This window comes from Hyla sarda, chromosome 1 (assembly GCF_029499605.1).
Source record: "Hyla sarda isolate aHylSar1 chromosome 1, aHylSar1.hap1, whole genome shotgun sequence".
Lineage (NCBI taxonomy): Eukaryota > Metazoa > Chordata > Amphibia > Anura > Hylidae > Hyla > Hyla sarda.
The window spans coordinates 300,538-325,261 of record NC_079189.1 but is presented as its reverse complement, the minus strand read 5'-3'; the positions used below and the strand labels follow the sequence as shown (position 1 = coordinate 325,261).

At 44.6% G+C, this 24,724-nt stretch overlaps 2 protein-coding genes across 15 annotated transcripts in view; one reads left to right on the top strand and one right to left on the bottom strand.

Annotated features, from left to right (window-relative positions):
* Positions 1-24,724, top strand: part of LOC130277649 (zinc finger protein 569-like) — a 614,204-nt gene that overhangs the window by 464,408 nt on the left and 125,072 nt on the right. The window lies entirely within an intron of this gene.
* LOC130286075 (oocyte zinc finger protein XlCOF7.1-like) overlaps positions 12,693-24,724 on the bottom strand; it is a 40,734-nt gene continuing 28,702 nt past the window's right edge. The window contains exons 5-7 of the mRNA XM_056537242.1: positions 24,544-24,635; positions 24,321-24,414; positions 12,693-13,654 (exon numbers count right to left, since the gene is read on the bottom strand). Of these exons, the coding sequence (XP_056393217.1) occupies positions 12,891-13,654; positions 24,321-24,414; positions 24,544-24,635 (950 nt within the window). The 3' untranslated portion in view covers positions 12,693-12,890. The remainder of the gene's footprint in view (positions 13,655-24,320; positions 24,415-24,543; positions 24,636-24,724) is intronic.

Here is a 24,724-nt window from a genome sequence, read left to right as displayed (position 1 = left end):
AAGGTTCACTTAACCCCTTGTTACGTTCCCCGAGGGGTCTAGTTTCCAAAATGGTATGCCATGTGTTTTTTTCTTGCTGTTCTGGCACCATAGGGGCTTCCGAAATGCGGCATGCCCCCAGAGCAAAATTTGCTTTCAAAAAGCCAAATGTGACTCCTTCTCTTCTGAGACCTGTAGTGCGCCAGCAGAGCACTTCTCACCCCCATATGGGGTGTTTTCTGAATCGGGAGAAATTGGGTTTCAAATTTTGGGGGGTATTTTCTGCTATTACCCTTTTTAAAAATGTAAAATTTTTGGGAAAACAAGCATTTTAGGTAAAAAACATTTTTTTTTACATATGCAAAAGTCGTGAATCACCTGTGGGGTATTAAGGTTCACGTTATCCCTTGTTACGTTCCCTGAGGGGTCTAGTTTCCAAAATGGTATGCCATGTGTTTTTTTTTTTTTGCTGTCCTGGCACCATAGGGGCTTCCTAAAGGTGACATGCCCCCAAAAACCATTTGTCGCTCCTTCCCTTCTGAGCCCTCTACTGCGCCCGCCGAACACTTTACATAGACATATGAGGTATGTGCTTACTCCAGAGAAATTGGGTTTCAAATACAAGTAAAAATTTTCTCCTTTTTACCCCTTGCAAAAATTCAAAAACTGGGTCTACAAGAACATGCGAATGTAAAAAATTAAGATTTTGAATTTTCTCCTTCACTTTGCTGCTATTCCTGTGAAACACCTAAAGGGTTAATACACTTATTGAATGTCATTTTGAATACTTTGGGGGGTGCAGTTTTTATAATGGGGTCATTTATGGGGTATTTCTAATATGAAGACCCTTCAAATCCACTTCAAACCTGAACTGGTCCATGAAAAATAGCGAGTTTGAAAATTTTGTGGAAAAATTGGAAAATTGCTGCTGAACTTTGAAGCCTCTGATGTCTCCAAAAGTAAAAACTCATAAATTTTATGATGCAAACATAAAGTAGACATATTGGAAATGGGAATAAAAAAATGTATTCGTAATATCCATTTTCCTTACAAGCAGAGAGCTTCAAAGTTAGAAAAATGCAAAATTTTCATTTTTTTCATCAAATTTTGGGATTTTTCACCAAGAAAGGATGCAAGTTACCACAAAAATTTACCACTAAGTTAAAGTAGAAAATGTCACGAAAAAACAATCTCGGAATCAGAATGATAACTAAAAGCATCAGAGTTATTAATGTTTAAAGTGACAGTGGTCAGATGTGCAAAAAATGCTCTGGTTCTTAAGGGGTTAAACAAAAAAAAAAAACTCTGGTCAGTGACGTAGTCCACTGAATCCGAGGTAGTCCTCTGAATACACGGGTCTGAAATGAGGAGAAATAAAATACAGAAAATCGGTTAGTACATTTATTGTCACCCGCCCGCACATCTCCCTCGCGCGCAGCACAACTACAACCCCCAGCATGTCCTCACTGTAAGGGCAAGCTGAAAGTGGTAGTCATGTGACGACGGGCTGGTGGGAGATGTGCATGCCGGGGACAAGCAAGCCAGGGAAGCTTGTAACCCGCCCGCACATCCCACGCTGCACGACTACAAGTCCCAGCATGCCCTTACAGTGCGATGCCGACAGGTGGGAGATGTGCTTGTCACCTGCCCCCGGTGCACGACTACAATGCCCAGCATGCCCTTACTGTAAGGTTATGCTGGGATTTTAGTCCTGCAATAGTTAGTGGGGGGGGGGTTGATAGATGCTGGTGGGTGGCCGGGTAGCAGAGCTGTGCAAAAAGTTGCAAAAAAATCACAGTTGCAACTTTTTGTGCGACTTTAAAAATGTGGTCAAAGGCAAGTCTGTAAGCCAGGTTTGACCTGACTTACACTTGCGACTCTTCCTTTACCTACGTGCGACTTTTTGCGCTCGATAAATTCCCGACGTGTCGAGTCGCTCATGTCATAGCCCCGCCCTCTCATGATGTCACACCCCACCCCCTCAATGCAAGTCTATGGGAGGGGGCGTGATGTCATAGACTTGCATTGAGGGGAGTGGAGCGTGATGTCATGAGGGGGCGGGGCTACGACGTCACAAGCTCCCGGCACCAGCTTCTTGCACTTGATAAATTCCCGACCACTGCAAAGTGAAAACTAACAAATTGCTTAGGTAAGGCTGATTGGTACTTTACGTTTACCCACAAGAGTAGCACAAAAAAATTGCTTAGGCGTACGTGTGACTTTCTGTGAGACTTTTGTAGGAAAAATAAAAAATCCTTTAACCCCTTAACGACAATGGACGTAAATGTACGTCATGGTGCCGTGTTACTTAACGCACCATGGCGTACAATTATGCTCCGTCATGACCACGAGCACCGGAACGGTGCTCACATCGTGTCCGGCAGGTCCCGGCTGCTATCAGCAGCCAGGGACCCGCCAGTAATGGCGGACATCCACGATCGCGCGGATGTCCGCCATTAACCCCTCAGATGCCGTGATCAATACAGATCCAATCATCCAGCATGGCGGCCGGAGGTCCCCCTCGCCTGGCTCCGGCCGTCTCCCAGGGTCTTCTGCTCTGATCTGAGATCGAGCAGACCAGAGCAGAAGATCACCGATAATACTAATCAGTGCTATGTCCCAGCATAGCACTGAACAGTATTAGCAATCAAATGATTACTATAGATAAGTCTCCTATGGGGACTACTAAAGTGTAAAAATGAAAGTTAAAAAAGTAACAAAAAAATTTGAAAAATCCCCTCCCCCAATAAAAATGTCCTTTTTTACCATTTTACCCCCATAAAGTGTAAAAAATATTAATTAATACACATATTTGGTATCGCCACATGCATAAATGTCCAAACTATTAAAATATAATGTTACTGATCCCGTACGGTGAACGGCGTGAACGTAAAAGAAAAAATGCACAAAATTTCTGCTTTTTTGTCACATTTTTTTTTTTTTTTAATCTATAAAAAAATAAATAAAAGTTTTATATACACAAATGTGGTATCAATAAAAAGTACAGATGATGGCGCAAAAAATGAGCCCTCATACCGCTGCTTATACGGAAAAATGAAAAAATTATAAGTCATCAAAAAAGAAGGATTTCAAACATACCAATTTGGTTAAAAAGATAGCGACTTATTTTAAGCGCAACAATAATAGAAAAGTATTTAATCACGGGGATCATTTTAATCCTATTGACCCACAGAATAAAGAACACGTAATTTTTACCGTAAATTATACGGCGTGAAAACGAAACCTTCCAAAATTTGCAAAATAGCAGTTTTCTTTTTAATTTGCCCACACAAATAGTATTTTTTTTATTTGCGCCATAAATTTTATGGTAAAGTGAGTGATGTCCTTATGCAGGACAACTGGTCGCGCAAAAAACAAGCCCTCATACTAGTCTGTGGATGAAAATATAAGAGTTACGATTTTTAGAAGACGAGGAGGAAATAACTAAAATGCTAAAATAAAATTGGCCTGGTCCTTAAGGGGTTAAATGGCTTGATAAATCTCCCTCTACGTTTCTAGTACAATGAAATGATGTCACCATCTAAAGCATCACTAACGAGAACTAGAACAACTATGACGCTAAACGCTAGAGACGCTAAAGTAATCTGCGAGGTAACGTCATTAGAACACTTCATGCCGGATTGACTGGCGATGTGGAGGCTCGTGAGGTCACAGTCACGCCAACTCAATGCAAGTCTATGGGAGGGGGCGTGACGGCCGCCACACCCCCTCCCATAGACTTTCATTGAGGGGGTGTGGCAGTGACGTTACGAGCCTCCGGCACTGCACCCAACGCTCTAAATGAACGCCGGGGATAAGATGTCTAGGGGTGGAGTACCCCTTTAATGGTGGGTCTGTAGCTTACCAGTGGCTTTTTCATGGCCACTTTACACATAATAGGATCGTCCTCGATCAGGATGGATTTACAAGTTTCAGGGGCCATATTGTTATCCTTAAACGATAAGATAAAGCATCTTTCATTTGATACACGTGGGTTTTTTGTTGATTAAATCAGATCTTGAGAAGCCTTCGGTTCATTAGGGCTTTCTACACCTCGCTAAGGGGATACCTTCTCTTTAATAGGTGGTCACGTGACTAGTACAGGCCAAACATTGGATTGTAGCCTAACTACGAACTGTTTAGAAACTAGATGGGGACCACCACATTCTATGCGGGGGCTGCTGCCCCAGTCTCGGAAACCTCTGTGTTTCAGGACTAGAGATGTGACGTCTCCCATAGACATTAATGGAGGGGGCATGGTGTCACGTCTTCAGTCCCGGAAACACGGAGGTTTCCCAGACTTTGTCCGGAATACCCCTTTAACATACAGACTGACACAGGTAATGCGGTCATGAATCCTTTGGTCCGGTGAGTAAATTGTCTATAGGGTAAAGTAGATATAGAATTAGAGCAATCTCATAGGGAATGGGAACAGTAGCACCTTTCTACATAACTCTCAGTTGGTATAGACACTGTAAGGTAACGCTGATGTGTGCGCTGTTGGTCAGTGCCGCAACGTGTCACAGTCAATTATGTAGCTTCACCGACAAAGAAAAGGAAAGAACGGAGCACTGACCGGTCTGTAGCTTCAGGAATCTTTCTTCATTTCATGCAGAGATCCATATGGAGGGGGAGAGCGGACGGCAGGTGAGACTTGGGGCAACGGACCGTGCCACGCGTTAGGGCTTCTTCAGGCCCTACGTCAACACGTCCGTAGGTGTGCTTTTAAAACACCAACCTGGTGATCATGATAGTCACCTGGCTGGGGGGGGGGGGTACAGGTAAGAAGTGAGTGACATGGGGATGTGGGAAATAGAAGGGAAGGAATAATGGGAGGAGTGGTTGGGAGGGAAGGTGGAAAAGAAAAGGAGGAGGAAAAAGGGGGAGGGAAAATGCAAGGTAATCGAGACACACATGAGGGACACACATAAGGAGTTAAAAGCTAGATCACCATAGTGAGAAGAAATATCGGGCGCTTGCCAACATAACAACTGTATTAGATAAATACACTCATTTCGTTATGGTAAGACCTAGCGAAGCAGTGGCATTAGTGCGCAAAATCCAGCGAGATTCTTTCTCTAATAGACTTTTATGTCTATCATACCTTTCGGGTGAAGGTTCTAAGAGAACTTTATGGCTTTGAAATCTCCATTGTGGGCACTCATCATGTGGGAAATAAATCTTTGCGACCCTCGGCCAGTTTTTAAAGACCGTATGTGCTCCCGTATTCGATGGAATAGGGGGCAGATGGTCTTGCCCGCATAGTAGTGTCCACAATCACACATCCTTCCCTCCCAACCACTCCTCCCATTATTCCTTCCTTTCCATTTCCCACTTCCCCATGTCACTCACTTCTTACCTGTACCCCCCCCCAGCCAGGTGATTATCATGATCCCCAGGTTGGTGTTTTAAAAGCACACCTACGGACGTGTTGACGTAGGGCCTGAAGAAGCGCTAACGCGTGACACGGTCCGTTGCCCGAAGTCTCACCTGCCGTCCGCTCTCCCCCTCCATATGGATCTCTGCATGAAATGAATAAAGATTCCTGAAGTTACAGACCGGTCAGTGCTCCGTTCTTTCCTTTTCTTTGTCGATGAAGCTATATATAGAATTATACACATAGAAAATAATCAAGCTCATCAAAAACAAAAGTAGTAGCAAACGAATGGATGAGAGGAATTAATAAAAAAAATTCTAACAATTTTTAAAGAATCGGAAGGTACTAAAATCTCCACCTACTACTGCTAAGCCCTTTCTGGCCACAGATCCCGCACGACTACAGACCGATCTACGGCCTAAGTCAGAATTGTTTCCCATTCAACGCAAAGGGAATCTTCTCGCTACTTTTTTCTACTATGGTTATGTCAGACCTCGACAAATGGAGTGAAAATTGTGTGCACCTTCGGTAAATAATGGACAGGGGTAGTTGAGAACAATATATTTTACGTCATGTTTGCAAAGGACACCTTCCTCATACCCTGAAAGGGGTACTCCACTGCTCAGCGTTTGGAAGAAACTGTTCCGAAAGCCAGAGTCGGGAGCTTGTGTCATAGCCCCGCCCCCTCATGACATCACGCCCAACCCCCTCAATGCAAGTCTATGGGAGGGGGCGTGACAGATGTCACGCCCCCTCCCATAGACTTGCATTGAGGGGGCGTGGCGTGATGTCATGAGAAGGCGGAGCTATGCCATCACAAGCTCCCGCTACTAGCACCAATGTTCGGAACAGGTTGTTCCAAACCCTGAGCAGCGGAGTGCCCCTTTAAACTATTTAGACTCTTAGGTGCACTAGCATAACTACAGCAATAGCTCACCAACTTGGTCTGGACACCATTTCCCCATTAACTTACGAATAATGTTGAAACACCTTTTGTGCTTGAGTCTATTATTTTGAAATAATGATTGAACCTATGAGTAACATAAGGGGTAATGGTACAGTAATGGGTACCAGGTTTTCTCCGAGTTTACCTAACATGTCTGTCGGGCTCTTAGAAGAACAGTTCATCTACACAGACACCCTAATTTCTAAATGCATCTATTCCAAACGGTATATAGATGACATTTTTTTAGCATTTGGTGTAGCAATGCTTTACAACTCAACGACAAAAATAATAACTCAACAACAATAGTAATAACTGGGATGTAGAATTTACCCAGACCATTTTTTCCCCCAACAATGTAGAATTCCTGGATGTTAGGGTTTTCCAGACACCAGATTACAGACTTAACATGAAAATCTTTTCAAGAAAGTTAATGGAAAGAGTTATCTACATGGACAAACCCAGCTCTACTAGCAGCCTCAAGACCCCTCAACTGTCTGATAGTTGGGTGGAGGGGTTACTCCAGAGTGGTCCTTGTGTGGTGATGCACTTCTGGCTGGTCATTAACTTAAATATGGGGGGATTCAAACAGGTGGTACAAAAATAAAGGTATGTAGTTAAGGTAGAATCAGTGATAAATGGTCGGTGGCCAAAAATCTAAACAAAATTGGAAAGGTCAATCGCACTATGATTTCAATTTGGGGCTCAGAAAAATCACGTGCTCTTATCAAGCCCTCGGGGGGCTAACTCAAAGTATGTGTGTTCTGCGCAATGAGCAAGCGCAAAGTCTATGCTCTCTTTCTTTATGGAGGAGGAGCCGGTTACTGGCGGCTCCTATCTGGACATGCCCTAGGAATAGTGAGTGAAGACTTCCAGAGAATGGGGGGTTACCACGGCGCTGACCAGGGATAGGTACGTCAGGTGAGTAGAAAAGAAGGATTTATTTAAAACAATGCAACGCGTTTCACCGCGCTTGCGCGGCTTCATCAGGTGTCTGGAAGCCACCGATCTCTGGAAGTCTTCACTCACTACTGTTCGTTTGGTTGGGAGGCTGCAGACCGGGCTCTATACTCACGCTGACCATTGTTGTGTGTGAGCTCACACAACCGCCTGTGGTAAGGGTTTCTTTCAATCAATTGTTACTCTCACCTGGGCAGTTTTAACGCTATGGAGCGCTCTTTTTTCTTATAATGCTCTAGGAATGGCTTAGATCTTCCTCTATCAACAGGTCGGGGCACCTCCACATTTGCCGAAACCTGAATGAAACTCTACAAGAACATTTGATGACACAACCAGCAGTTTTGCCTAGAGCACCTCTGGGGGGGGGGGGGGGGGGGGGGGACACACCTCATTTTGAGCACCAGCAGGAGTTGAAGACAGCTGGATTTTGGAGTTCCTATGGGGTCAAATTTGCTATGCACTTGTTTGGGGAGGCTTTTTCCTTTCCATCCTTTGCGGATATGTGTGACCGTTATAATGTCCTGCAGAATGCCCATTATTGGCATCTCCAGACATGCGGTTCATGTGCAATTTGGCTCCTTGGATGTGACCCCGGTATTTTCTGATGTGGAGTTGCTCCTGGGTACCACTGACCTCTCTAAGCCATTGCCGCAGGCGTATGCCTTGCTTCAGTCCGTGGACCCTGACCCCTTTGGCCTATTTGAAGTGGGTGGAGGATATACCTGAGCTCTCGGAGCAGTGGAAGGAGGTTGCAGTGACCTATTATGACACTTTGGCTAGTTTCCACGACATGCTTTTTCAGTCCAGGTTTATTCTTTGTCTGTATTATATCGCGGTTAGGCTATTTCGTATTGGTGTTTCCCCTACGGATGTCTTTTTTCGTTGCATGACTGATAGAGGGTCCTTTATGCATCTGGTGTGGAGTTGGCCTTGTGTGGTTCCCTTTAGGGTGGCGGTGATGCAGTTTATCGCAGACCATCTGGAGTTTCCCTTTATTATCAACCTGGAGGTTTGTTTGTTGGGGATGATTAATGGTCTCGAGTCTGGCTCCAATAGACGTATTCTCATCCGATTCCTTAGTGCCCAGAAGGTCGTGATTATGGCCTGGAAAGATACTTACCCCCCCCCCCCCCTCCTATCTCCTGATGGTTTCATTTGGTTAATAAGTATGTCCCACTGTACAGAACCTTGTATATAAAAAGTTTGATAAGGTTTGGATGCCATGGTTGATTTTGGGGGAGTCAGTTGTCCCATATACAAAAAAAATTTCCTAAGTAGCTTTAGTAGAAATTTCTTGCATATAAACATAGCTCCAAAAACATTTAGTGCAGGAAAAAATGCAAAGAAATCATAACAATTCACCCAGGTGCACCTGTTGCGGACACGCGAGACACTCTCTACGCTGTAGGAATTTTCAGCCCATGCCGGAGCTACTTTCAGATGAACAACCTTCCTCTCACATTATCTATCTGCTCAAATGCCCTTGCGGTCGGATATATGTCGGTCAAACGAGATCTGTCAAATTCCGGATTGCGGAACATCGTTCGGTAATACGGAATGCACTGGAGAAAAAGACAATTTGTGAAAGTAATAAATATGGTGAGACGGGAGTGGCCAGACATTTTGTCGAACATAACCATAGAGTAAGTGAATTGAGATGGATGATAATAGAAGAGGTGCAAGGTTCCATAGAAGGTGATGTTAAGAAACGATTATCGCAACGAGAAGTATACTGGATCGAAACATTGAATGCATTGAGCCCGAATGGGTTAAATGAATCGTGTAATTTTAGTGTTTACGTGTGAGACCATCTTATTATGCTTTTCCTAGAATTTTTTCCATTTATATGTATTTTTGCAGTTTTGGATTTTAATTTTGTTGTTCTCGTTTTTAGAATTAAGTTCTCACGAGAATGCTATACCTATTTAAAGGGGTACTCTGCCCCTAGACATCTTATCCCCTATCCAAAGGATAGGGGATAAGATGTCAGATCGCCGGTGTCCCGCTGCTGGGGACCCCCGGGATTGCCACTGCAGCACCCCGCTATCATTACTGCACAGAGCGAATTCGCTCTGCACGTAATGACGGGCAGAACAGGGGCCGGAGCATCGTTACGTCACGGCTCCGCCCCTCGTGATGTCACGGCCCGCCCCCTCAATACGAGTCTATAGGAGGGGGCGTGGTGGTCGTCACGCCCCTGCCATAGACTTGTATTAAGGGGGCGGGCCGTGATGTCCCGAGGGGTGGAGCCATGATGTCACGCTGCTCCATTCCCTGTATCGCCCGTCATATCCTTTGGATAGGGGATAAGATGTCTAGGGGCGGAGTACCCCTTTAAGTGGTGATGGGAGCATGGTAGGGATACTTGAACAAGGAGGTGTGGCCTCCGAAACGTCGTAGTATCGACGCAAGCTCCACTCTGATCCCGTTCATGAGAGGAAGGTTGTTCAGCGGAAGGTAGCCCCGGCATGGGCTGAAAATTCCTACAGCGTAGAGAGTGTCTCGCGTGTCCGCAACAGGTGCACCTGGGTGAATTGTTTTGATTTCTTTGCATTCTTTCCTGCACGAAATGTTTTTGGAACTATGTTTATATGCAAGAAATTTCTACTAAAGCTACTAAGGAAAATTGAAAAAAGTTGTGTGGCGTTAAATTTTTTGTACATGGATCTACAAGTGAGTTTGTGAGCCCTCACTGCTTAACGCACTACACCCACCCAGTTGTGAACAGGTGACCATTTCTATTTCTTTGTATATTGGAGTCAATTGTCCCCTCAGAGCGTGTAGGATCTCCTCAGTAAGTGTGGGTTGATATTGCATTCTAAGTGGATAGGTGGGGGGCGCTCTTGGGTGGATGTCTGGTGTGTGCCTGTAGTTGTAATACACATAAATAAGTGGATAGGTGGGGGGCGCTCTTGGGTAGATGTCTGGTGTGTGCCTGTAGTTGTAATACACACATAAATAAGTGGATAGGTGGGGGGCGCTGTTGGGTGGATGTCTGGTGTGTTCCTGTAGTTGTAATACACACATAAATAAGTGGATAGGTGGGGGGCGCTCTTGGGTGGATGTCTGGTGTGTGCCTGTAGTTGTAATACACATAAATAAGTGGATAGGTGGGGGGCGCTCTTGGGTGGATGTCTGGTGTGCGCCTGTAGTTGTAATACACATAAATAAGTGGATAGGTGGGGGGCGCTCTTGGGTGGATGTCTGGTGTGTGCCTGTAGTTGTAATACACATAAATAAGTGGATAGGTGGGGGGCGCTCTTGGGTGGATGTCTGGTGTGTGCCTGTAGTTGTGTCGTTGTCTTTTGTTGGGCTGTTCTGCTCCAGGGGCTTGTCATGTGGACCGGTTCCTGGCTCATATTTTTCTTCTACGATGATATGTTGCTATTATGTTTGCACTTTTCTATGTGAGTCTTGAATTGTAACTTGTGCAGTTTGGGTGCTCTTACAGTGCTCCCTGGTGTGTTGTTGTATTGTATTCTTCTTCTATATTTGCAAAATTATAAATAAATACTTAAAAAATAAAAACGGATGAGTCAGAAATCGTTCCCCAATGTTGGCCTCCATGATCGCCAGACTCAACACTCTTCATCTACATCAAGGATCTGACCGACCCGAGACAACGCATCACTGGCACGGTGGAGTCCATAACCACGAAGAAGCTGGCCACATCTGGACTGAACTGGACCCCCACCTAGACATCTGCCGTGTCACCAATAGAACATTTCCGGTGTATAGATAAGGCTTGGATACATTGTACGGTTTTTTGTTCTTCTCTCCACATGGGACTCTCGGGGATAATGTCAGCATTGGTTTTCAATTGTTTTTACTACATTTTGTATTCAACATTATTTTGGGAAAGTACAAGTACAAATCTATATAACCAAATAACAAAATCTGTTGAACCATAAAATACCCCATCGGGAGTAGACCCACATTACCACCCACAGGTTTCATGTGGGGCTTAAAGGGGTATTCCAGCTTTATACATCTTATCCCCTATCCAAAAGAGAGTGGATAAGATGTATGATCACAGGTGTTCCGCCGATGGGACCCCCGCAATCTTAGTGCAGCCCCCCGGCATTCTGCGCCCCCTCCATTCATGTCTTTGGGAGGGGGCGTGACCGCCGTCACGCCCCCTCCCATAGACGTGAATGGAGGGGGGCACGGCGTGACATCATGAGGGGCGTGGCCACGACATCATGTCTCTGAGGCAGCGCCCGGGCCAGAAAGCCGGGAGCTGCACCTAGATCACGGGGGTCCCAGTGGCAGAACCCCAGCGATCATTCATCTTATCCCCTATTCAAAGGACGTATAAAGCCGGAATACCCCTCTAAGCCAGGAGTGATGCCTAAAGGTGCCCATTTGCCCTATACTAAAGTCAGGCACCTCTGCTACTGCTGGGGGGTTAAGCCAACTCTCTTTCAGCCTCCCGATTCTTCCCATAAATGTCAGTGGAGAGATGGGTCAGGAATATTGGATTTTCAGCATCTGACCCTTTTGTTCTTGAAGGAATAAGCCAGCACCAGAGCTGTCTGGCTGCGGCTTACCCCTCCCTATAAACACCACATGAATGTTTATGTGTATCGGGAGGTTGGGAGAGATACATTAATGCTTGTCCAACAGTTATTGGAAATGTGAGCAACGTAAGGGCACAGCAATGGGTAACAGGTTAGCTCCGAGCATTGCCAAAATGTTTGTAGGGTTCTTCGAAGAACAGTTCATCTACACACAACTTATTTTTGAAATGCGTCAAAAGGTAGCTTACCAAGGTCCCAGACAGCATCGACGCCAAGCCCCAGGGACATAGGAAGAGGTGGGGACTGGTGCAGGCAATAGGCAGGTGGCAGGGAAGCAGAGTCAGGTCAAGGCAGAAGAGTCATTTCAGAGATACAATATAGTGTTCTGGCAGATGCATCAAGGGTCAGGATCATAAACAGGAGGGTCAGTGTAGTGCACAAAGGTCAGGCAGAGGCAACATCAGGTAAACAGGAACAACACGCCGGAGCACTGCGCGGGACAGTTATCATTACCGCCTGCTCCTGCAAACGTTTTGTCACAGCTTTTAGCGATAGCCCGCCCTGAGCAATATCATAACCCCTTGTGCCATTTCAGAGGTTTGCAAGATCCGCTATATTATTTGTAACCACCCGCTCAAGACCAGAGACCACCCGCTCCCACAGGTTTTATATCAGGTCCCACAGGACCCCAAACCCATTGCAGTCCTCTACCACACACCTTTTCTATGGCAAAACCAGATTACTGCCCGGGCACAAGTGAGAAGCCTATGATAAGTAGTGCCAGGCAGAGATCAGGTGAGAAGCCTACAATAGGTAGTGCCAGGCAGAGATCAGAGGAGGACATATTGGGAAGGTGCACCCTGGAGGCTAGACCTGGAACAGCATCCACAGGAAGAGAATTGCTAAATCAGTGTTATTTTTTTTATTCAATGCCATCACTTTTATCCACTGTACAAATGAAGATTAAATAATAATATGTCCACGTATATCACAACAATAAAAAAAACTTACATGGGGTGTTTCCCAAATTTTTTTTCACCCTTCCACTATGTCACTATGGCTTCTGAATTTATGAATACAAAACGGCAACGAAACATGAAAAAATCTTCTCTCATGTGTGGTTCCTCTCATGTTTCACAAGAGTCGACTGCTTTGTAAAACATTTCCCACATTCCGAACACGAAAATGGCTTCTCTCCTGTGTGACGTCTCTTGTGTATGAGAAGATCTGATTTATTTACAAAGCATTTCCCACATTCTGAACATGAATACGGCTTTTCTCCTGTGTGACTTCTCTCATGGGAAACAAGACTCGATTTGTACGTAAAGCGTTTTCCACATTCTGCACATGAATACGGCTTCTCTCCTGTGTGACTTCTCTTGTGTATAACAAGATTCGATTTATTGGTAAAACGTTTCCCGCATTCCGAACAAGGGTATGGCCTCTCTCCCGTGTGACTCCTCTCATGTATAACAAGATTTGATTTACTGGTAAAACATTTCCCACATTCTGAACACGCATATGGCCGCTCTCCTGTGTGACTTCTCTCATGTATAACAAGGTATGATCTACCGGTAAAACATTTCCCACATTCTGAACATGAATATTTCTTCTCTCCTGTGTGACTTCTTCTGTGAGTAAAAAGGTCAGATTTTTTTGTAAACTCTTTTCCGCATTCATCACAATGAAATCTTTCACTTACTATGTGACCTGTACATGTGGTAACAATCAGCGATTGGTCAGGAGAAGGTTGCTCATGGTTAAGGGGGCTATATGATAGATCTGTACTGTAACGTCCTGAATGTCCATCAATGGAAAGAAGGTTTCCTTCTGAGAAGTGTTGCAAATCTTCCTCCAAGTTGATACTGGTGTGTTCTGTTAGGAAGAAATATAGATTTTGAGACTTATTTAAAGTGGTACTCCGGCCCTAAGACATCTTATCCCCTATCCAAAGGATAGGGAATAAGATGTCTGACTGCGGGGGGGTCCCACCGCTGGGGACCCCCACAATCTTGCATTCGGCACCCACCTCTTTGAGCTACACGCCGCACTGCCAGCTCACAAACTGCCGACCACGGGGCTGGAGTATTGTGACGTCACGACTCCGCCCCCGTGTGACATCCGCCGGCCGCCACGCCCCCTCCCATAGACTTGCATAGCGGGGGGCAGGGTGTGTCGTCACACGGGGGCGGAGTTGTGAGGCAGTCACGCCCCCTCCCATGGACTTGCATAGCGGGGGCAGGGCGTGATGTCATACGCGGGCGGAGTCGTGAGGCCATCACTCCCCCTCCCATAGACTTGCATAGCGGGGACGGGGCGTAAAATCAGACAGGGCGGAGTCGTGAGGTCGTCACGCCCCCTCCCATAGACTTGCATAGCGGGGGCAGGGTGTGTCGTCACACGGGGGCGGAGTTGTGAGGCAGTCACTCCCCCTTCCATAGACTTGCATAGCGGGGGCGGGGCATGACGTCACGATACTCCGGCCCTGTGGTCGGCACCCGGCAGTTTGTGAGCTGGCAGCGCGGCGGGACCCCCGCAGTCAGACATCTTATCCCCTATCCTTCGGGGCTGGAGTACCCTTTTAAAGCAACAAAGTAGATAGATTTATAGCTTCTCTATTATGTGGGGGGGGGGGGGGGGGGGGGGGGGACACATGCGGCTTTTGATGTGTTTTATGAGCCAAAGCCAGAAGGGGATCCAGCAGGAAAGATGTATGAATCTATCCTCTACATTACATTGTGAATCTATCCTCTACATTACATTATGAATCTATCCTCTACATTACATTGTGAATCTATCCTCTACATTACATTGTGAATCTATCCTCTACATTACATTGTGAATCTATCCTCTACATTACATTATGAATCTATCCTCCACATTACATTGTGAATCTATCCTCTACATTACATTGTGAATCTATCCTCTACATTACATTATGAATCTATCCTCTACATTACATTATGAATCTATCCTCTACATTACATTATCTATCCTCTACATTACATTATGAATCTATCCTCTACATTACATTATGAATCTATCCTCTACATTACATTATGAATCTATCCTCTACATTACATTGTGAATCTATCCTCTACATTACATAATGAATCTATCCTCTACATTATGAATCTATCCTCTACATTACATTATGAATCTATCCTCTACATAACATTATGAATCTATCCTCTACATTACATTATGAATCTATCCTCTACATTACATTATGAATCTATCCTCTACATTACATTATGAATCTATCCTCTACATTACATTATGAATCTATCCTCTACATTACATTACAAATCTATCCTCTACATAACATTATGAATCTATCCTCTACATTATGAATCTATCCTCTACATTACATTAGGAATCTATCCTCTACATTACATTATGAATCTATCCTCTACATTACATTATGAATCTATCCTCTACATTACATTATGAATCTATCCTCTACATTACATTATGAATCTATCCTCTACATAACATTATGAATCTATCCTCTACATTACATTATGAATCTATCTTCTACATTACATTATGAATCTATCCTCTACATAACATTATGAATCTATCCTCTACATAACATTATGAATCTATCCTTTACATTACATTATGAATCTATCCTTTACATTACATTATGAATCTATCCTTTACATTACATTATGAATCTATCCTCTACATTACATTACGAATCTATCCTCTACATTACATTACGAATCTATCCTCTACATTACATTACGAATCTATCCTCTACATTACATTACGAATCTATCCTCTACATTACATTATGAATCTATCCTCTACATTACATTATGAATCTATCCTCTACATTACATTATGAATCTATCCTCTACATTATGAATCTATCCGTTACATTACATTATGAATCTATCCTCTACATTACATTACGAATCTATCCTCTACATTACATTATGAATCTATCCTCTACATTACATTATGAATCTATCCTCTACATAACATTATGAATCTATCCTCTACATTACATTGTGAATCTATCCTCTACATTACATTATGAATCTATCCTCTACATTACATTATGAATCTATCCTCTACATTATGAATCTATCCGTTACATTACATTATGAATCTATCCTCTACATTACATTACGAATCTATCCTCTACATTACATTATGAATCTATCCTCTACATTACATTGTGAATCTATCCTCTACATTACATTACGAATCTATCCTCTACATTACATTACGAATCTATCCTCTACATTACATTGTGAATCTATCCTCTACATTACATTGTGAATCTATCCTCTACATTACATTATGAATCTATCCTCTACATTACATTATGAATCTATCCTCTACATAACATTATGAATCTATCCTCTACATTACATTATGAATCTATCCTCTACATTACATTATGAATCTATCCTCTACATAACATTATGAATCTATCCTCTACATTACATTGTGAATCTATCCTCTACATTACATTATGAATCTATCCTCTACATTACATTATGAATCTATCCTCTACATTATGAATCTATCCGTTACATTACATTATGAATCTATCCTCTACATTACATTATGAATCTATCCTCTACATTACATTGTGAATCTATCCTCTACATTACATTACGAATCTATCCTCTACATTACATTACGAATCTATCCTCTACATTACATTGTGAATCTATCCTCTACATTACATTGTGAATCTATCCTCTACATTACATTATGAATCTATCCTCTATATTACATTATGAATCTATCCTCTACATTACATTACGAATCTATCCTCTACATTACATTGTGAATCTATCCTCTACATTACATTGTGAATCTATCCTCTACATTACATTATGAATCTATCCTCTACATTATGAATCTATCCTTTACATTTTTAACCCATTCCTGGCTCTCGTACATAAGTATAAGCACTAAAGCGGAGAGTCAGACAAACCAGGTCAATAAATCAAGGAAACGTCAAGGTAAAAATCAGTAGTATGGCGGCCTGAACAGACGTGTGTGCAGAGAACTCCTGCCATCCTGCTCTAATATCCTGAATTAACCCATCCATCCTGACACTCTGAGGGTACTACCCCCTTCTCTTTAACCCCCTGCATATCGGGGCACCTCTCGGTGGGGCTATTTGGTGTGGCGCAGGACTTTGTGAGAGGGCTTGGCGCCCTGCGAGAAGTAGGCCTTGAAGCCGCGGTCTTGCCTGACTGCTGGTCCCTGCGGCCTCCTCGCCCCGTCCGCCATCTTGAAACTCGCGTTTTGGGCCCTGCTGCTGACGGAGCCGCAAGTAAATCCATTGGAGGTGAGGACCGGAGCATCTGTCGCACTGTGGGACTGCCGGTGAGCGCGTTCCCATCCTGTCTGAGGGCTTGGAGCGGCACCGGAGGTGAGGTGGGACTGCTGCTTCGGTGTTGGCCGCCATTTTAGTCATCCAGGCGGCATCTGGGCTGCTGCATGTACCCCTGGGGGAGCCAACATAACGGGGGAGCCTGCATAACAGGGGAGCCTGCGGTTTAAGAGTACCCCCTGCAGTGGTGGGGTGTTTCACCTGTTCTGGACATTTTGATATCTCTGGTGACCCCCTGTACCGGCTCCTCCTCATCCACCTGAGTGCCTGCTGGTTCTCTGCAGCGGGGGGGGGCTGCTCCCCTATAGAACTGTAATGTTGTCTGACTCCTATTGGGGGCTGCTGAATATTTGCTAGGGTGTTATGGTCCCACTTTCAGGGCCTGGTGATCTCCCTACCCTCCCACAACTGCTGTCCTAGTGTACCTACCTATATCCTGTGTCTCCTGCATTGTATCCTGCTGTGTGCATTTTCTACTACACTACATGGCTGCTAATGAGTGGAAGAAGATCAAGGATGGAGCTAACTCCTCGCCACAGGGGACTGGCATGTCTGCTAATCTGAGGAATAAACTGGCGCTGCAGCAGGAGGTGGCGGCTAAGTTGGAGAAGTTTGCTCTGCGGTGCCCCTCCCCAGATTCTCCTGATCGCAGGGGTGCTCCTCTACCAATGGCTGATGTTGGGGCTCTGTCGGACCCTCTGGAGGATTATGATGCCTTCTTGCAGGCCTGTTTTGGATTCGCATGTTTCCCTGCCTTGCACTCCATCGGCTCTACCTGCTGCGCCTGCATTACCTAGTCCTCCTGCTGAACCTCCTCTGGCCGCTGTCTTTGATGAGATACAAAGATGTGACATCTCTCTCTCTCAACTGACTACTGACTACTGTGCAGTCTGACATCTCTCTCATCCGCTACGACTTTCAGAAAGTGACAGATCGCACCTGCAGCGGAGGGAAAGTGATGTGGAGGATGCGGTTGTTCCTCTGGTGCGAGATTCTACTAGACATGGTCAGGACATTGCCTTTCTAAAAGCTAAAGCCGATGACCTGGAAAACAGACTCCGCAGGAATAATGTGCTGATAGTGGGACTCCCAGAAAAATGTGAGGGGCGGTATCCCACGGAGTATGTGGAAATCTGGCTCAAAGATTTGTTTGGGGCTGCACACTTGACCCCTCTCTTTGCTGTGGAGCGTGCCCACCGAGTCCCTACTAGACCCTTCCCACCAGGGGGTCCACCCTGGTCTATGCTTGTGAAACTCCTACATTATCGGGATCTAGACTATGTTCTACGGCTTGCCAGAGAGAAACAGCCCAACAATGTGGACGGCCATGTTATTTCCTTAGTGGGGCTGACTGTGCCTATGTTTTGGCTCCTTCTTCAGTGACTAAAGAGGATTGGTTAAAGGGTCAGGGTGCTTATACTGCCTACCTAGAAGAGGCTGCTGAACACCAACGGTTTTTTTTTACTAAACAGCGCTATTTTGAATGTGAGGGCACGGGAAAATTGTTGGCCTCTATTGCTCGTGCTCAGCAGGGGGTACGTACATTGGTTGTCTGAGGGATGTTCGGGGGAGGGAAGTTACGGAAGATAGAGACATCTTACAGGCGATGGTAGATTTTTACACAGACGCATACTCGTCCAAGACGACTTGTTCCGATGTGGACTTGGAGGACTATGTCAGAAGGGTATCCCTGCCCTAGCTTTCTCTGGAGCAGAGGGGCGAGGAATTGGAATTGGCTCTGAAGGATGCCGCTAATGAGAAGTCCCCGGGCCCCGATGGTCTACCGAGTGAGGTCTATAAACAATTTCCGGGGGTTCTTTCGCCACAGGTGCAGTGAGTTTTCGAGACAGCGGTGGAGGAGGTTGCTTTGCCCCTCTCCATGATGGAGGCTATTGTAGTGCTTCTCCCAAAACCTGGTAAGGACCTGCTCTGTGCAGGCTCCTACAGGCCTATTTCTCTATAATGTGCCGATGTGAAGCTGCTGGCTCAGGTGCTCGCTAGGCTGGCTAAGGTAGTTTTATCACTGGTACAAGGGGATCAGACTGGTTTTATGCCGGACAAATCTACAGTTGATAATATTCGTAGGATTTATCTCAATATGCAGATGACTCCGGAGGGGGCTGGTGCTAGATCACTTTTTTCATTGGATGCTGCCAAGGTGCTTGATAGCGTTGAATGGAATTATTTGTGGCGCGTGATGAGATCTATGGGCTTTGGACCAAGGTTTCTCTCATATGTCCATTAGTTGTACTGGAACCCTGTTGCCCGAGTGAACGGCCAGCTATCACAGTCATTTAGGTTGCAGAGAGGCACGTGGCAGGGGTGTCCCGTCGCCTCTGCTCTTTCCCTTAGCTATTGAGCCTTTAACTTGTCTCATTAGATCTTCTGTAGATGTTTTGGGGCTCAGACATGGGTCCATTGAGGAGCGGGTTGCGGTCTATGTGGACGACATGCTGTTGTTTTTGGGGGATACAGCCCTTTCCCTGGCACCTGTTATGTCTCTCATATCTGATTTCGGGTCCTATTCAGGTCTGTTGAATAACTGGGACAAATCTGTGCTGATGCCTCTTGATCCCCTACCTGACATTCCTCAGATTGCCACCTCTAGGTTACAGGTGGCGACTAGTTTTAAGTATCTGGGCATTTTTATTACTCCCTCCCTGAATGATTTTATTCCATGTAACCTAACACCTCTACTGGACAGGAGTTCCCAAAAGGTAGCAATTTGGCGTAAACTTCCGATCTCAATGCCGCAATAATTGTACGTACTACAAAATTCACCGGTGTGGATTGCGATGGCCCACTTTCAACGTATTTAGCGCCTCTTCAGGCAACTGGTCTGGGGGCGCTCTCTGCCAGGATACAACTGGAAACACTTCAAAGGGGGAAGTTCTCGGGGGGGATTAGCCCTACCTAATCCCTGGTTGTATTTTCTGGACCCCCAACTGCATCAACTAAGGGGTTGGGCGCATGCTCACACGTTAGGTCCTACAGGATGGTTGTTCATAGCCAGACATGGGGGCCGGGTCCCGCTCCACACACCTGAGATTAGTGCCCTCACTAGGCCTCCTGACTCCTCTCCCACTACCCAAATTCTTTGCAGGCTTTGGGGTCACACGCGCAAACTACTGGGAATTACTGGTTGCACTAAATTTACTCCGCTGTGGTGTAACCCTGGCCTGCCTGATTTCTATTCTTTTCTAGATGCTGGTTTTTGGGAAAGGATGGGACTGTGTAGTCTGGAGCAATTGGCTATTCAGGGTGTGGTCCGGTCCTTTGGGGACTTGCAGGAGGAGTTTGCCTTGCCTTACTACTCCTTTTATAGGTATTAACAGCTTCGCCATGTCTATGAAACACAATGTAGGTCCCTTTCGTTGGCAATTCATTCTAATGTGGTACTGGACTCGGTGGTCACAAAAAGGGAGTCGGCTGGGATGATTTCGTGGCTCTATTGGGAACTGTTGAGCTTTCATCATGAAAAATTCCCCCTAACTGTCCATAGTAAATGGGAGCAGGATATCGGAGTTATGACTGACGAGGAGTGGTCCACTGTGTTGGCTCTGACACAGTTTTTATCTTTATCAGAGTTGAATAGGCTTTCTCAATTATTTCTCCTCCATAGAGTGTATAAAACTCCACTGTTCCTACAGGGGTCAGGTCTGATTCTGCTTGTCCACGGTGTGGTAGGTTGGAGGCACATCTGGTGCATATGATCTGGGATTGCCCCCTTTTAGATACTTATTGGAGGGCAGTACTTGATCTTATCTGGGTGGTGTATGGGGTGACGTTATCTCGGCTTCCTAAGGCGTGTCTGCTCGGTCTTATTGGTTGTGGTCCGGAACCCTCTTTGGATGGAGATTGGCATGCTACGATCTTATATCAGGCCCGGAAACTGATTGCACAATATTGGATTAGGGCCACTCCTCCAGATGTGGCGATTTGATTGCCCGGTTTCAGTTTATAGTCCGGTTGGAGAAAGGGATCTACCTTTAAGGTAAAGTGGAAAGGAAGTTTGAAGGTATCTGGGGCCCTTGGGTGTGGAAATTTGACCCTGCTGGGGGTGGGATGTAGATGCTGGTCTACATATTAATTGTTACTGGGTGGAGAGATGTTTGCCTGGTGAGTGCTCCTTTCTTAGTCTCTGTATTCGCTGTTTTTTGTTGAGGTGCCTGGTTTGAGTGTATGTGTTCTCTGATATAATACGGTCAGCTTCTAGGAGGCCATGTCTTTCACACCCATTTTGATTCACTTCCTTAGTAATCTGGGTTTGTGCGGTTAAGACAGACTTTGTGTTTGGGGGGAGGGAGTAGATAGGGAGGGGTGGGTGGGAAGTGGGTTGTTGGTATGTTTGTGTGTTTTTTTCTTGTGTTAAAAACTAAATTCAATAAAAATGATCTGATTCAAAAAATCAGTACAAGGAGAGAGAAAACGGGTCAGGGGGTCAGAATCAGAAGGACAATGCAGCACAGAATCAGAACCAAAAGGCAAGAACAACAATAAGCAGGATTCAAACCAGTAGAGACAGGGTCAGGTCCAAACATGAAGACAATCAGGTCATTATCAAAAGGTCAGGTCCGGGCAATGGTGCAAAAAAAAAAAAAAAAGTAAAAACATATGTAACGGAACCAAAATTACAGGCCTCTGCGATGCGACCCGGGGTGGATTGGCCCCTCTGCCCTGCCTCCAATTGTGATGAGCAGCTCTCATCATAGTATCATTAGGACACTCCCAGGGGTGCCCCACAGGGACCAGACACAGCACAGGAGCGAGAACGGGTCCCTGACACTTCTCACTGACATTCCCCTCACAGTCTCCCATCTCAGGCTGACTTCATGGACATGATAATGAGATCTATATCGTCCAATAACTGCACAGTTACTAAATCCCAACCAGAGTTTCCCAAATGTTCAACTTCTAACTAAACAAATACTGACTGGTTGGCATTTTTAGGGCTCTGGATATCTTTTTATATCCTTTTCCATCTTTACAAAGTTCCATTACCTTGTTACCCGGTGACAGTTCTTTTCTGCTCCCCATGGTTCAGTATCTCGCCGGTTTGGTACATCCAAGGTAATATAATATCGGCCAAACCGATAATCGATCGATCCCTAGTTCATGTCTCTTCCCCGACCCCTCAGCAGCAATTACATACAGGGCTCACATCTCATCCCCTTAGTAGTAATAACATTCAGGGTTCATGTCTCTTCCCCACCCCTCAGCAGCAATTACATTCGTGGCTCACATTTCATCCCCCCCAAACAGTAATCACATTCAGGGCTCATGTCTTATCCTCTCCAGCAGTAATCACATTCATGGCTCACATCTCATCCCCCTAGTAGTAACCACATTCAGAGCTCAAGAATCAGAATCATTAATTAGGCCTAGATATATAAAACTAAACTTTATTAAATGACAGATACATTTTGACATAGAGACATATAAATATTTTCAAAAACAGTACAACGTTGTGTCTTTCAACCAGATAAGGGACACAAATCACAGATAAGGTAGGGGAGGGGTAAAGGGTACAGGTGAACCCCTACTCAATAAAGAGCCCTACCTAGTCTAATATCCTTGCCCTCACTAGTCAATAAGTGTGGACAGGGGTTGGATAATATGAACATTCCTTAATAAAGAAGTCATCAACAAAACAGGTTTGTATAGCATCTCGTGCTCCCTTTCCAACGCGTTTCTCCCTTAGCTAATGACTAGGGTTCATCAGGGAATGGACACAGTGTGTCTAGGTCCTGAATTGAACCTGGTATGCTATCTTTATCATTTCTTATTCTCTCTGTACATGTGTAGGGACTATGTCACACTGTTGTATATTTTTTGGTAAATGGTGGATCTTATCTCTACAGCTTCTGGGGTCATCTATACCCTATTAATATAGCCCTGTCTGAACTATACTGGGATCATCTTGCTTTTCTGCTGTTTCATTGTGAACTTGATACAGAGGTATTAGATCTTTTTCTTTTTGTACATGACTATATGTGAGAATCTTCAACAGTAACCAGATTGGTATATATATTTTTCTGTTTTTGTTACAGTTTTCTCCGGTCCTAAGCTGGTACCGCTTTGGAAGGGGCCGCTCTTATCAAATAATGGACTGACTTATACACATTTGCTTAATGAACTCAGCTCGTATGCTTGACTGTTATTATCTTTTGACAGTCGTGCCTTAGCATTATTTGATTTTACTCTACTACGGTACATTATCTGCAATACTTGATATTTATATGATTTAATTTTTTCTCCTCCATTCCCTGATGAACCCTAGTCATTAGCTAAGGGAGAAACGCGTTGGAAAGGGAGCACGAGATGCTATACAAACCTGTTTTGTTGATGACTTCTTTATTAAGGAATGTTCATATTATCCAACCCCTGTCCACACTTATTGACTAGTGAGGGCAAGGATATTAGACTAGGTAGGGCTCTTTATTGAGTAGGGGTTCACCTGTACCCTTTACCCCTCCCCTACCTTATCTGTGATTTGTGTCCCTTATCTGGTTGAAAGACACAATGTTGTACTGTTTTTGAAAATATTTATATGTCTCTATGTCAAAATTTATCTGTCATTTAATAAAGTTTAGTTTTATATATCTAGGCCTAATTAATGATTCTGATAGTGTAAGTAGATTAATTATTTGTCATTTAAGGGCATTTATCATAATTTATATACGAGGGCACATATATTATCCCCTCGTTAGGTGAAATTTGTACTTATCCTCCTCAGCAGTAATCACATTCATGGCTCACATCTCATTCCCCCAGTAGCAATCACTTAGGGCTAACATCTTATTCCACTACCCAGCAGTACTCACTTTCAGGCATCACATATACACCCAGAAGTAATCAGTTTCAGTCATGAGAGTACCCCCTTAGCAGCAATCCTCTCATGTACACTTATCTGCCAAGCAGCAATAAACACAGCACATACAAAGATCCCCCCAAGCAGTAACCTTCTTACTCACATGTTCAAGCAGCAGTAAACAAGGAACCTGCCATCCTTCCAAGGCTGATTTCACAGGCTCCATCCTGACAGGATGTTTTCTGTGTAGTAGGAGGTTCTTCTAGCAGATGTGCCTAGCATGTGGCATGTCTGGTAGAGAAGCAGGTCCAATTTTTTGGTTGCCATTTTGTCAGTCAAAATGCTGTCAATCAATTAATACATACCTGGAGTAACATCTTCTGGAATTTCCTCTTTTACTTCCCTCATAATCCATTCTTCTGCTTCATCCTCCACTTTAATATTAGTCAGATCTCCCCCCTGATGTGACATATAGAATAATTCATTACGATACAGCAGACAAGAGGAGCAACAGAGACCCCCAAAATCTACCCCCACATCTATGACTGCAGAACCCCCCTATAGAGATATAGGATCAGCCTCATCTACCTGATGCTTCTCTGGGACATTTCCCTCTGGACAGTCCTGGGAATACAGATGGCGGGGACACCTCTCGGGTGAATTTCTATCAATGACTCCATCTGTAGGGAACACACGGAATGAATACATCAGTGTTGGATAGATTTCTATGTTATTAGGTAGTGAGAGTGATATCTCTATATATAAGTCT